This window comes from Syngnathus acus, chromosome 5 (genome assembly GCF_901709675.1).
Source record: "Syngnathus acus chromosome 5, fSynAcu1.2, whole genome shotgun sequence".
In the NCBI taxonomy this organism is placed as follows: Eukaryota; Metazoa; Chordata; class Actinopteri; order Syngnathiformes; family Syngnathidae; genus Syngnathus; species Syngnathus acus.
The window spans coordinates 6,218,244-6,232,185 of record NC_051091.1 but is presented as its reverse complement, the minus strand read 5'-3'; the positions used below and the strand labels follow the sequence as shown (position 1 = coordinate 6,232,185).

General features: G+C 41.8%; 2 protein-coding genes across 3 annotated transcripts; both read left to right on the top strand.

Moving 5' to 3' along the window:
- Positions 1–329: 329 nt before the first annotated feature.
- Positions 330–7,873, top strand: ubap1 (ubiquitin associated protein 1). Of its 2 annotated transcripts, XM_037251811.1 has the most exons (7): positions 332–512; positions 2,028–2,074; positions 2,146–2,270; positions 3,194–4,009; positions 4,094–4,252; positions 6,348–6,449; positions 6,574–7,873. In XM_037251811.1, the coding sequence occupies exons 2-7, from the start codon at positions 2,035–2,037 to the stop codon at positions 6,712–6,714; spliced, it is 1,383 nt and encodes a 460-aa protein (XP_037107706.1). In that variant the 5' UTR covers positions 332–512; positions 2,028–2,034; the 3' UTR covers positions 6,715–7,873. The 2 variants fall into 2 exon arrangements, with proteins under 2 accessions (XP_037107707.1, XP_037107706.1); XM_037251812.1 differs by lacking the exons at positions 6,348–6,449; positions 6,574–7,873 and adding an exon at positions 4,536–5,822 and having other exon boundaries at positions 330–512; positions 4,094–4,306.
- Positions 7,874–8,796: 923 nt separating this feature from the next.
- dcaf12 (DDB1 and CUL4 associated factor 12) lies at positions 8,797–13,941 on the top strand. The gene is made up of 9 exons (XM_037251261.1): positions 8,797–9,215; positions 10,066–10,353; positions 10,538–10,804; positions 10,934–10,994; positions 11,158–11,351; positions 11,453–11,518; positions 11,731–11,893; positions 11,964–12,142; positions 12,235–13,941. The coding sequence occupies exons 1-9, from the start codon at positions 9,156–9,158 to the stop codon at positions 12,391–12,393; spliced, it is 1,437 nt and encodes a 478-aa protein (XP_037107156.1). The 5' UTR covers positions 8,797–9,155; the 3' UTR covers positions 12,394–13,941.
- Position 13,942: the final 1 nt, after the last annotated feature.

Here is a 13,942-nt window from a genome sequence, read left to right as displayed (position 1 = left end):
CTAAAAATATTTTCTCAAATAGCTTCTTCACTGAGATATTGCAAGCATATCTTTGCCACCAAACCACCATTTAGAATGAATTGAGCAGGCATGGATGGGTGGCTATTTTATGCATCAAATCAAATTTCAAAAAACATGTCAATGTAGATTGTTAAAAAAGAAAATATTTGGTGCGCAACTTTGTATATGAATATGCACTGAAAAGACCGTAGACGCAGTTCATACTGGCGACCAAATGATGGCAGAACTACGCTCCCCTCCAATGTTTTGCAACCGCTATTAGTAAAGCCGAAGAAGACACGGAAGCTGAAAAAAATACCTGCCGTGTGACGGCTGAGTGACGTCAGACAGGAACCAGTGGAAGGGAGCCTGACAAATCAAGATGGCGTCCCTCGGCAGAAAAGGAAAGATATTTCAAAACAAATAAAAAACACTGGACTATAATTCTAATTAAGACAGCACATTTATTAGAACAAAGTCATATCTGTAACAGCAAGACGGAGCAGATAAAGGTGAGAGCAATCTTTGTTTGATATCTTTCGTTTCGGGGCGGTGGCAACAGTGTGAGTCGGGTCGGGCCACTTGCGAAAGCAATGGCTTTGGATTTTAGACTTGCCCCCAAAGCGTAAGCCATCAGACGTTTAATTCTTCGCAATTTATTTGATATCCTCGTCCCCACGAAGATTTAATTCAGCAGTTGTCACTTTATACTAACTGCTGATGTTTGTGATTTCAGACTGGAGTGGCGAAATGTATGATAGCTTAGCCGGTTGCTAATCAATAACTTGGGTGTTTCGGCTAATGTTATCGTTTATCTCTGAGTCACACTTTGTGATATAAGGTTGGAGAACAGTGTCATTTGCCGAAACATTACACGAATTGCAAGAACAGTTTTGTGTTACACTTTATTCAATTAAAAGCAACATTCCACGGCTTCTATGGTGATACGTCGGTAAAAGCGCTTTTGTCACCAACATGTCCAACTTGACTCGGTGTAAAGGATCACTGTTGTTAGTGTTTCAAACGAGAACATGATTATGATGTTATAATGGTTACATAAAGACATTTCTAAGACCCTTTAACTCATGTGATGGTAGGATCTTCTGTGACCGTTGCAGTCACGTTGAAAGCAGAACGAAATTACTGCTGCGTAGTGTCAAGAGTTTCAAATGTTTTGCCCCTACCCCCCTATTAATGTTATGCCTTTTATTTCTGTATACTGTATCAACTGTATCGAATATATATGCACGTGTATAAACAATGGTGTCTCTGTTAATTAAGGCATTGTTGTGTTGCATGACCAAATCTTGGATTATGTGTGCTAATTTTCAAAGCAGTGGAAAAATATGCAAAGCTAGTTAAGAGGGTGAGTAGGAATGGGTTATTTGGAGTGCCCCATAGGGTTGAGAAATTCTGTGAATTTGAAGACGGAAACTTGCCATGGGAATTAAAGTGCATACATTTGGAATTTACTAAATTTATGGTAGGGTCATTGTGGTTGAGGAACCAGATTTTATGAAGGTACAATTGTTTATATGGTCATTACACCCATGTCTGGCACTTTGTTGGTATTATTAGGATCCGGAGGGGGGAGATCGTTTTTGTTCATTAGTTGAATCGGTGGTAGATGTAATATTTAACTCTACAATTGTGTTTTTGTTCTTTAATGAAAGCATTGAATATAAGCGTATTTTTAAGTGTGTGCTTTTTGCATGGATGTCTACTTGTAACAGAACAATCATGAAAGTTGTTTTTATGCTTGAATATGAACAGAGCTTTGCATTAATTCACATGAAATGTTAGATATTCTTGTATTGCCCCTGGCAAGTTTCTAATTTGGAGTATTTTCCAAATCCCCCTGGCTAACCTTCCATGGTAATTTACCATACTTATTATGGAAATCTTCCACCCTTTGTAACTCTCTTGGCACTTGATGTGTTTTTGCTATTCTTCAAAATAGTGTAATTCACTCTTCCACAGCTTTTTTCAGGGAACCTTACAGTGTGTGTGTCTTTTCCCCTGTACAGTATCTAAATGGCTACAAGGACATCTTTATCGGATGCACAAAACAATGGTAAGGATTTAAGTCTTTCATGTTTAATTATTTGTCAATTAGCTCATGTACATTGTATTTTTCCCACATAGGACCTATTTGCTACCTTGATGACGTTCCCTTCAAGGTCAATGAAAAATTTCGCTGTCCCGCCAAGGTGGGGCTTCCTGTTGGATTTTGTCTGCCAGACTGTACCTCTGTTTTGGTGGACACGCAGGTAATATATCTTTTCAGTCTCTTTCAAACTACATTGTCACTAAACTGACAGGAATACCGAGACAGAACTTCTATTTACCTTTTCCTTTCAGACAAATCTGTGACAATTGTTGTCAACAGGAATGTGAATGGGAAGTGTGTCTCTGGTGTTAAATTGCACACTCCTGGCATATTGGCAGGGTGCTATCAGAGATGCTATGTCAGAAGCTCGCTAGCAAAACAAAACTTGACAACACAAACATACTCTCATTCTGTATTAGTATTTTACATACGCAAAAGCGAGTTGGTATAAAGGAGGAAAAAGATGATCAGTTTGTAATTCTCTTTACTGTGAGAGTGACACTGATGATGTGGCCCAACCACCGGCTTAAATCAGTTCGTGACCACTCAGAGCAAAAATGAGTCAGAACTTGCTCAGGAACATTCCGAGATGTGCGACAGTAACGGTTCACTACGTCAAGTGTCGACACTTTAAAAATAGTAAATGTCTCATTTACATAAAATGAACATTGTGAAATGTTCAAAATATTGCAAAAGTAAAAGATACTCAACAAATGAGCCCATAGTTATCTCAAAATGTAACAAAACAATCATCAGCTGATGATTCCCTTTTCATACTCATTGTAAGAACTCTACGTCATTATGAGCTAAGATTAGGCCGGGAGTTCTCAGAAGTTTCTATGAACAATTGCTCTCAACTCGAGTGTAGCAACAGTTGCTACGCTCGAGGGAATGACCACCAAATACTGGCCTCTGATTGGTCTATTGTCCAGATGCTCAATGCGTAATCACAAAGTTACCTCTACCAGAACTGTTCAAAAACATGTGTAGTGATTTAAAATTTTTGAATATTAAATAAAGTAGAAAACGACTCTAAACGTGTTCCTTCATCTCACCCATGTCCTCTTTCTGTGATGACAACAGTATGACTTCTCTCTGGAGAATCTAAGTATTCGCTGGGGGGAGGAACTGGCCGAGGCACGAGAAGCGGAGGCACGAGCCGAAGAGGGCGTAGCCCAACAGGACGCAGAAAATCAAGAAAGCTCGGCTCAGGCTGAGGACACGAATGGTGGTGGAGGGAAGAAAGCCTCATCTGCTGCTGGCGACAACGATCCTCCCCCACCAGCAATGAACCCTGTTTTGGCAGGATTGAGTCATGATGCTATACTCACTCCTCTGCCTGCCCCGAGTGTTGGCCCGAGGAAAATCCAGCCCAGCACTCCTCAGGCACATGGCCTCAACCTTGCTGAATTTGAGCGGGAAGAGGACCCCTTTGACAAGCTGGAGCTGAAAACGTTGGATGACAAAGAGGAGCTTCGAAACATTCTCCAGAGCCAGCCTCAACCCGCTTCTTCGGTATCCCCTCCAGTTGGGTCCCAGCAAGGGCCAGCTTCACGTGGAAACACCCCGTCTCCTCCCACCAATGCCAGCCCTCCCGTGAAAACGGTCTCTGGCCATAAAGCCAACGGCTTGGTCGCCTTGATGGATATGGACAGAGTTGGGCAACATGGCAGATCGGGTTTGGAAGTGGAGGATAGGCCCTGCAACATCCGCTCTCTGAGTTTTCCCAAACTTTCAGATTCTGGGGATCCCGAACCAGTGAGGTACAGCTCACGCAATACGCTCGTGCCTTCTCCGCAACGGAACCTACCAAATGGCAGCCCCCCGATCAAACCCAAGTCCCAAGTTATTGTTGCCCCTGAGAAGCTCGACTTCTGTAAGGCTGGTGGACCAAAACAGGTGAGCGCCCGCTAACTGAAACTGGATGTGGCTGAATTGTACCATCATAGACGTTGTTGATATTCTTATCATATTGATTCCCAGGTGAACTCGCTGTCGGGTTCGGCCGGGTTGCCATGTGGGGGAGCCTTGCTTAGCATGACCCCTGCCGAGCGCCAATGTGTGGAGACCCTTGTCGGCATGGGTTATTCTTATGAGGGTGTTCTTCGGGCCATGCAGCGACAAGGACAGAATGTGGAGCAGGTCTGACCCAACCGCCCAATCATCACTCACACACAATTGTGTCTCCCTTCACATTTATGTGGACGAAATAGATTGTCTTTAGTGAAATGTGCTAATAAAGCAGAAGTCACACGATATGTTTGGTTACAATGGCTGACCTCTAATTTTGTACGGATTAATATATCGTCAGCCTACTAAAATAATTGTCCGAGTCGTTTTGTTTTTCAAAACCAGAACCACCTTCTAATTTATGTATTAATTTCAGTTCAATTGGATCATCTGTTTAAGGATGTACCCGCGATCCTTGTGAGGAGAAGTGGTCTGGATAATGGCTGCATAAATGACTGAAGCCTTTATTTTAAGAGGCTGATGACATTTTAGTGAAATTAGTCAAATCAATTCTGCATTGGGATGCCAGCAAAGTTTTGTTCATTTGATTTGTGCCACATAATCTACGAAGGGCCAAACCAAAAGTTCAGCGTTAATTTGCGCAGAATGGGCTCTTCGCATGTAATTTAGTGGCTAGCTGCTACAAACTTAAACTGAACTATCCAACTTCCAATGGGCAAGACAAGACATGTCAGCTATCATACGTTGCCGGCAACAACTAATGTATGTGTATCGGAGTTTATTTTGAAGTTGGCCTTCTCACCGCATGTTACTGTCGTGCAAACACATGAAAGCATATACATTAGTTGCTGCGGGTGGCTTAACTTGCCTTAATACCAATTAATCATGCACCCGAGGGAGGAAAAAAAAAAAAAGCATTTTTGGGGAATTGAGGTACTCAAATTACTCGACTCATCCCTACCATAGTCGCTATGCGGTATTTTTAGGACTTGCCCCAAACCACAGAGATGTAGGTCCTCCACAACACCGGTAAGAAAATCGAGAAAGGCTTTAATTTGTGGTTTTATTAGATTTACTATCATTAATATTAGCGTTGTAAAATGCGTGTGGTAATTTATTGTGTTCCTCTGAACATTTCTAGTTATTTGAAGCAATACGCCACTGAAAATTAATTGTCCTTTGTTTGATTAGTCAGCGTTTATAAAACATAACTAGTGCAAATATCAATGGCATCTGATAACCTGACGCTATTTATATTTGATCGATTCATATTTATCCACTGCCTAATGGAAAGAAGGACAATTAACCTACAGTGGTTTGTTGCTTTAACAAGAAATTGTCTGACATTGTGTTCTTTGTGTATTCAAGTTGTATTGACATTATTAGTGTTAGGTGAAGACAGACGGACAGGCAGTTGAAGTTACTGGGCTTTCTTCTTTGGCTCCATGAAGGAACAGAAAAAAAGCTCACAGTTTAAATGTAGGGCTGATTTACATTCTTGTATTCGAGATGGGCCCTAAGTTTCCATAGAAACAAAGAAAATATCTACGGATGGAAAATTATGGCCCAACCTGTAGAATTGAATTTGGATGACACCATGCACATTGAAACAATGTTCATGGTATTGTTTGTATTGCTTTTGGAATTAAAAAATAAAATAAAAATCAGAAGCTTTCATACTCTGCTGTTTACTCGAGACTGTGAATACACTGCTGTTGTAGTTCGCCAAATCAGAAGAGGGTAGACAGTATTTTCCGCAACGGATATGACGTCAGGGCGCTACGTGCAGAGAGCCCATTCAGGTACTGTCATCCCCACACATTTGCCAAGGAGAATTATCTGGCATGAATGTCTGATAGAAAGTTGTATTATGCGCAATTCCCATGTAAAGATTTCAAGTTGGTGTATTGAATTTCCATCAACATTTATGGGAACCCCCCCTCCCCTTTGCAAGCCTACACAGGAGTGAGTGTGACTATTTATAACTGTGCTTTGCGATTGACTTGCGACCAGTCCAGGGTGTACCCTGCCTCTCACCCAAAGCCAGCTGGGATTGGCTCCAGCTCACCCGCGATCCTAATGTGGACAAGCGGTTTAGAACAGGGTTTGTCGGATGGGATTTTTGTGAGCTTTTTAAATTGTTTGACTCGAGGGGTTCCATTGTAATCTGCCTGATAGTCATGTGATCAGAAAATCTCACAGAACCAGCTAAAATGTTGTCCCGTACAATATATTTGTCATAATGAGCATGTTGTCGTTGTCCAAGGTTCTGGATTATCTCTTCATCCACGGACGTCTTTGCGAGCGGGGCTTCGATGCAAGTGCAGTGGAGGAATGTTTAGAGATGTACCAATGCTCTGAAGAAAAGGTCAGTATTTTTTTTTTTTTTTTTGTAACACTGGTCTGATAACAAAAAAAAAAACGATTTCAAGATAATTTGTGTGATGTTGAAAAATGCTCTTAAATAATATTTCCATCTCCCTTCTCCTCAGGCATTGCAGTTCCTTGAGCTGATGTCAAGATTTGGTGAGATGGGCTTTGAGCGGGATGCCATTAAAGAGGTGCTACTGGTTCACAACAATGATCAAGACAAGGCGCTAGAGGACCTAATGGCTCGGGCTACTGCCAGCTGAGCCAAGCCAGTGAAGCAACCGCTGCAGAGCCCGCTTCCTGTTAACATCTCACACAGCCCCCCCCCCCTTTTTTTTCTGCCACCCCCCCTTAAATCACACCATGCCCTGCAACATGTGCTTGCCTTGGCTGTGGATGGGACAACTGGGAGAACAGTTGCTCTCCATGCTAAAACTGTATTGTTTCTCAAGCACTTTAAGACTGTGTGCCAAGAGTAACAATACTTCACAGCGGTGTTTCTTCCTAATAAACGCTGAGGTTAGGTTCCAGGAGCTGGTACCGCTTTGGTTTTGAAGACGGGCGAGGCGGACCTAGAAGAATTGGGCTATTGGCTTTGATGCCATTTATGTTTGCTTCCACTTGGAAGTGTTGAACTGACTTTAGGTCAGGATTTGGAGGAGGTTTAAACTCTTGAAACTGCTTAAAACAGCCAAGCTGCCATCTTCCACTGCTCAGTGCAGATCCCGTAAGTGGTGGAAAGGATACGGGGCTTTCTTGAAATTCAATCAAGGAACATTCTAAAGACAAAAAACAGGATGAAAATCAAAGGCGCTCACGGTACCTTCTTTCATTTGTTTCCTCTGTTAATTTGGCCACTTTTCATGTCAGATTCAACGTTTCGCTCAATTTGATTTCAGATTTGCATCATCAAACATTCATCATCACAACCCAAAAAAGTGATACGACTGCCCCAGGTTGCTCTTTACTTGCATAGGAACCGACCTGCTGCATGAGATTGAGGGTCTGCTCTTGATTAAAACAAAATCTATACCCCACTGGCATTGACACTTATTTTGTAATTACCAACTTATTTAAGATAGTACACTGATACTTTAATTTGAACATATAGAGTTGGATATAATGTAAGCTATGTTAACAAAACTGACACTTTTAACTTTAATTTGTTTGCATACTGGGAAAGCGTGGATGGTTGTAGGGGGATGTGCGTTGAGATTTCTGTTTTGTAACCACATCTTAGTGTAATAGAGACATGTAAAGGAACCGGTAAATGTTCTCCGGTCTTAAAAGTCTTGCTGAAAATTTGGATGGAAGTTGGCAAGTTAGTAATTTTATCATTTCATCCATCTAATCAAACATGACTTATGTTGGTTGACTTGTTCATATGTTTTGATTAAAAATCTCATTCAGATTTGTTGCCAACACTTTTGTAATTGGATGTAAGGAGGGGACAGGGGCATGTTGATCTTAGTAATCATGTACCAGAGAAGAAGGTATCAAGATGAGATGTAGAGCAGACTGCTTAACCCCCCTCCCACACACACACACAAAGGCAGGTAACCAAAGGTAAAATCGGCAAACTTCACAGCCATATCACCAGTCATATTATTCCGTTGATGGTCCTTAAGCATAGTCTATTTTTCAAATTACTTAAGCTAGAATGGCTAAAGTAGCTCTAAAATTGTTCAATTCAGCACTGAATTTTTCTTTTGGGTTTTAAACGCTGCTTCATGTTCTTTGTGAGTTTGCCATCAGAAAATCTGTGGCCTAGTTTCCTTATTACAATTAAAGGTAAGCAGAATAAGTTTACACCACTAAATTGAGAGTGATTGGCAAAATGAGGTGTCGTTGGGATTTATAATTGGTTTTGGGGTATATCATCCAAAGTATTGTGTTGGTCCTAATGTATCTGCTGACTATCAAAAATAGGACATAAGGTGAATGACTTCCTGAACTATGGGTTGTTGGAAATGTTGAGTTTCTTGTGACTTGGGAGGTCCCAATGATTAAATACACAAATCATTTTAATTGTTTTGAGTTTCATTGGCATTTCTTGCTAAATGCTTGCGTGTCTTGTTCATCCACAGTAATTATGAAGTATTTTAAGTAAATTTAGTAGATAGAAAAACCCAGATGTGTCATTCCTTCACTAACACTTAACACTGAGATGAATAGACTGTTGGGAATACATACATACCCCCCCCCCCCGAAAGGTCGTTAACCATATTATTTTGATGCTTAAATATAATTATTTTCTTTATGTAAAAGGTATATTTTTTAGAATGACTCGCATACAAAACACTAAAATAACCAACGGAAGATTATGAATGGCCGCGCGCGATCGTCGTGAACGAGCACGTATGACGGGCGCGTTCACGTGTGACCTTGTTTTTGTTGATGTTTAATGAGTCGGCTGCGCGCTTCTTGTCGTTGCTGACGCGACTCTCCCTGGGAAAAAGAACGCACCGAGGCTAGCGGCGCAATACTTTAGTGTTGATTTATAAATACACTGTAAGTTAACGCAAGTCAATTGCCAACAAGCCTAGACAGCGAGGCAACGTATCCCGTATGTAATCGTCCTTGCTTGTCACCGGACGCCGCCAGCAAAGGCCACAGAACAAAATTGTTTATCGACATTATATGATCCAACGTCCAGAGTCAGGTTTACCCTCCATGTGGGTGAGGGAATTGTGTGTGTCAGACTATGGCGAGAAAAACAGTTAGCAGGAAAAGAAAGGCAGGGGAGCCCAAGGACCAACAACAGGTAGGCGGAAACCGATAGATCTCACCCGCTAAGCTATCAAAACTGATGTTAGCATGCTAGCTAGCTTTGTGCTACATGTGATCGGATAATCTAATCTGTGCCAAGGGGCCAAATCGCAATGACACTGGGACAATCTGTGTTGCCAAACCACTCGACAGCTAATGTCAAATGCATCAGAACATGTTTGCATTTTGTACATGTGCATGCGTTTATGTTGGCAAACGTTAGCCACATCAAAATGACTGCTAACGGTAGCCGAATATGTTGCAGGCTGATCAGTTATGAGGGGCTTGTTAGGATTTTAGACTTGCCCTGTTTAGGAAACAATGATGGGTGTCGCCTTTGGTGCCGATTGTTGCCCTTGAAGATGATTTCGAATTGTTTTAGCAGCCAGTTAGCGAATGGTCACGTTACCCCAAAGTGTAGATCAGATCTTGTTGTGGTCTAAATATGTCTCCCAAATCGAAGGACTGCATTGAATAACGTGATCAAATAGAGTGACCAACATAAATTAGAACACTCCGATAGATATATCATAAACGCTTTACTTTCAAAATATCTGTATATATATTACTGCACTACCGGATCTGTCTGAAAAGTTACAGGACTGGCGTCACAAATTATAATCTTTAAGACAAAGAAAAGCAATGACTTTTCTACTTAAATGTGGGACGGATCAACCAGCATGTCTTTGTAAAGTGCGTGAGAAGAAGCGATTATTGTTACAACTGATGGCTGCTTGCACCTGCTGACAATGCTCTAAAGATTCTTCAGTCAATTTAAATTACTTACTTTAATGTTAACCATCTTCACCAACATTGTTCTAATTTTCTTGCTTTTCCTCTATCAGCTGGGCTGGTGTCAGGCGCCATACAAGCGGAGTCGTGTCTCATGTTCTTCACGTCATGTGCAGTGGTGGCGCAGTCGCCACTCAGTGGTCTGCGCCCTCCGGGGCCGAGAGTTCCGACCTCAGCAGCAGTACGAATTGCAGCTCCAGCGGAGCCTGCGTGGCTTTGCGGCCGGCAGGCTCCCTGGCATCCTGAAGGAGAGGGAGTTTTCTCTTGGGCGCCTTAACAAAGTATTTGCCTCACAATGGCTCAACCAACAGCAGGTTGTGTGCGGGACCAAATGCAACACGGTGAGATGTTGGTCCAAGACCCAAATCATTTTTAAAGATTTGGAATAAACTATTATTTATGCATTATTTTTTTTTTTTTTTATCATTATGATTGAGGTATAATTGTTTCATGATGGGCTCTTTGTACGTAAACCATAATACCTGTGTAATCAAATATTCCATCTTTTTTTTTTGTCCTTCACAGCTTTTTGTAACCAATGTCATGACCGGGCAGATCACTCGGATTCCCATGCTCAAGGACAGGGAATGTCACAGTGGAGGCTCTGTGGTGGGCGTGGTGCAGAATTACCACAACACAGCCAGCTCTCATTCCCGGCTGGACCAGCAGGGCTGTGGAATCCATGCTATTGAGATCAACCCCTCAAGAACCCTCCTGGCTACTGGGGGAGACAACCCCAACAGCCTGGCCATCTACAAGCTGCCAACGCTGGACCCTGTTTGTGTTGGTGATGTGAGTTGCCCGATCTTTCTCAACAACACTTCAGACGGTTCAATTGGGGGAATCACTAGACTTCAGTTCTACGCAATGAATGCATGCAAACCTTTGTTTTGTTTTTCATGATGCTCACTTGTGTGTTAGGATGGCCACAATGACTGGATCTTCTCAATAGCATGGATCAGTGACAGGATGGCAGTGTCTGGTGAGTTCTCTGCATGAATGACTGGTGCTAGAGCTTTTACACGAGCTGCACCATAATATCGCTTTTGTTCCTGCTACAAAGGTCTGTGGAAAAGTAAAAAAAAAAAAAAAAAAGTACTTGACTTGCCGTAGGGGACTTGTTAACGCTGTATTCCAATTTCTAGGTTCACGAGATGGCTCCATGGGTCTGTGGGAAGTTACAGAGGAAGTAATGAACCAGGCACAGCACAGCCAGAGTGATACGGCCATGCCCTCCTATGCCCACATCTCCCACCGAGCCCTCAAAGACATCCCAAAGGAGTACACCCATCCGTACAACTGTAAAGTCCGTGCTCTGGCTTTCAACAACAACCACAAAGTGAGTCTTCTCTTCAAACAGTCTCTTGATGGCTTCTAGGCCTGAATTCACACTGTGAGCTCGAGGTCTTATTTTTCCTGGTGTGGCTGATTTTCTTTCAGGAATTGGGTGCTGTCTCTTTAGACGGCTATTTCCACCTTTGGAAAGCTGAGCACAGCTTGTGCAAGGCAAGTTCGCCGCACTTGTTTTCATGTTTAGGAAAAGACTAATGTCTGCATCAAAGATGACTTAATCCAATCCTTGAGGGCCACAATACTACATGTTTTTAATGAAGTCATTAACTTGTGAATATCTGAGCCCGTCAAATTCTGCATGGCAGTACAAAGTGAAGAGGATCAGATTCTGGTCTCATTTGTTATCCCTCATCGCTTGCCTGCAGCTTCTGTCTACCAAACTGCCACACTGCAAAGAGAATGTGTGTCTGGCGTACGGGCAGGACTGGTCCGTATACGCTGCCGGATCTCAGGCCCACGTGTCTTTTTTGGATCCTCGTCAGCCGACGCATAGCATCAAATCAGTCAATTCCCGAGAGAGGGGAAGTGGTGAGTGATTCCTCCTTTCTAAAGAAACCTGCCTCCTGCATCCCTTAGAAAATCAATTGTGCGTGTGCAGGAATTCGTTCGGTGAGTTTTTATGAGCACATCGTGACGGTCGGCACCGGTCAGGGTTCGCTTCTCTTCTACGACATCCGCGCTCAGAGATTCCTCGAGAACCCTTTGATCCCAGCTGGAGGGTACTGGAAGTGCTCGGGAGATGGCATCCTCAAGCTCACCACAGGGAAAGGCTGGCTGGTATACAATATTTGGACTATTTGAATTTGCAAAAACTTGATTCCATGTGATCCATGCAATTTCAGCCTCTTTTTTTTTTTTTTTTTTTGCAGAATCATGATGAGACATGGAGGAGTTATTTTTCAGACCTTAATTCTTTTCCAAACGCCGTCTACACGCACTGCTACGACCACTCAGGCACCAAGCTGTTTGTAGCTGGCGGACCGCTCTGTTCCGGCCTCCATGGCAACTACGCAGGATTGTGGAGCTAGCCTCGTTATCCTCTGCGTCACTGTATGATGACATCCTCGTCCGCTTTTTTTTTATCCAAACAGTCCCTCCGTTCCTCTCCTTGTGCAACATCATCGTCTCTGTTGGACTCAGGAGCACGACCTTGCCGCCAACCACATCCCAGCTATGCTTGTACATCTTTGTGAACGCATTGTAACATTCTGTCATCCCTTGTTCCTTTCTTTTCGTCGTTCCACCAAACCAAGCCTATTTTTTAAATTTAAATAACATGAGCTAGGCATTTTCAAAAGCTACCAATGAGGAACGAAGAGGGGCTTTTTAAAACCCGTAACCAACTGTAATAGTGACTCATACCATTTGCAATTGATTTCATATGAAGTTGGGTTTATAGCATGTAAGATTGTTTGTACCGCACCGCATCCTTTGTAAGATATTAGAATGTTTTTGTGAAGATGTAACATTCGGTTTGCTTTTCAACTGGAATGAGTGGCAAAACTCAAAAGGAGGAGAGAAAAGAGGACTGAAGAATTTTCAAGGACCTAACCTGTGTGCAATTTGACTTTTGATTGCTGGAACATGTTCAGTTCAGTCCCAAAACACATAAACGCTCAAAAACAAAACTGACGATGACGGCCTATTCCAATCAAAATTAGACATTTTTGGGAGAAATCATATAGGAGAGAAATGCCATGATCGCTAAATACAATGTTCTGTTGTTATATATGCCCTTTCTTTTCGATTTTGATTTGAGTGACATACAACTGCTGATATAATTTGTTTTATATGTATTTATTTTGCCCTTATTTCACCCTCATTTGAATGGCTTGGGGTGAACTAATTTTTGAATTAGTTTTGTTTTTCCCCTATAAACCTTTCTTGTTCGATCAGATTCGACCGCTTCCTGCAGTTTTGCACACTTTTTTGTGTTCATATACTTATGTCAAAGTCTGGTGTCAGCCAAATAGAGCGCTTTTTATTGATTTGGTTGACTTGCCTGTGATGCTGAGGAGGCTCAGTGTCTTGGGAAGAAGAACCGATAGCTCTGAAATCCTTTCATTCAAATAGAAGCATTATTAAGGTGCATTGCTCGGTACTACATGCACGTGTCGCAGTTGTAAAATTTCATTTTCATGTCCTCGTTTGGTAGACGCAGGGTAGGCTTGAGTTCATTTTTGGCCTTGCTGAGTCAAGTCTTTCTGTGAAAGACTGCCATAGGCGATTAGTTTTTCTTTTTTTTTTTTTTACATGGAATATTTCATGAGTGAAAAAGAAAGAGAAAAAAAAAAAAACAATTACATCCTCAGTTTCAACAAATAACCCCACAATCCAATGTGTATTTTATATAAATGTACATGTATGTGTGAAATACATAGGACAATTGTATGCATTTTTTATGTACATTTTTGAGGAATTGTGTGGATTGATGTATCTAATAAGTGATTCCCTGTTTTTTTTTTATATATATACAAAACCCATGAATGTTTTTACTCAGACGCAATGTGTATCTAAGCAAAAACATGAGAAAAAGAAGTTATTGGATAATTAAAAAAAGTCAAATACAAAATGTAG

Bases quoted from the DNA above. Each gene is read 5' to 3' on its own strand.
- ubap1 (XM_037251811.1), top strand. From the start codon at position 2,035: ATGGCTACAAGGACATCTTTATCGGATGCACAAAACAATG. The intron at 2,271-3,193 runs GTAATATATCTT...TGATGACAACAG, and splicing joins CTGTTTTGGTGGACACGCAG to TATGACTTCTCTCTGGAGAA. The intron at 6,450-6,573 runs GTCAGTATTTTT...CCTTCTCCTCAG, and splicing joins ACCAATGCTCTGAAGAAAAG to GCATTGCAGTTCCTTGAGCT.
- dcaf12 (XM_037251261.1), top strand. From the start codon at position 9,156: ATGGCGAGAAAAACAGTTAGCAGGAAAAGAAAGGCAGGGGAGCCCAAG. The intron at 10,805-10,933 runs GTGAGTTGCCCG...CTTGTGTGTTAG, and splicing joins ACCCTGTTTGTGTTGGTGAT to GATGGCCACAATGACTGGAT. The intron at 11,894-11,963 runs GTGAGTGATTCC...GTGCGTGTGCAG, and splicing joins TTCCCGAGAGAGGGGAAGTG to GAATTCGTTCGGTGAGTTTT.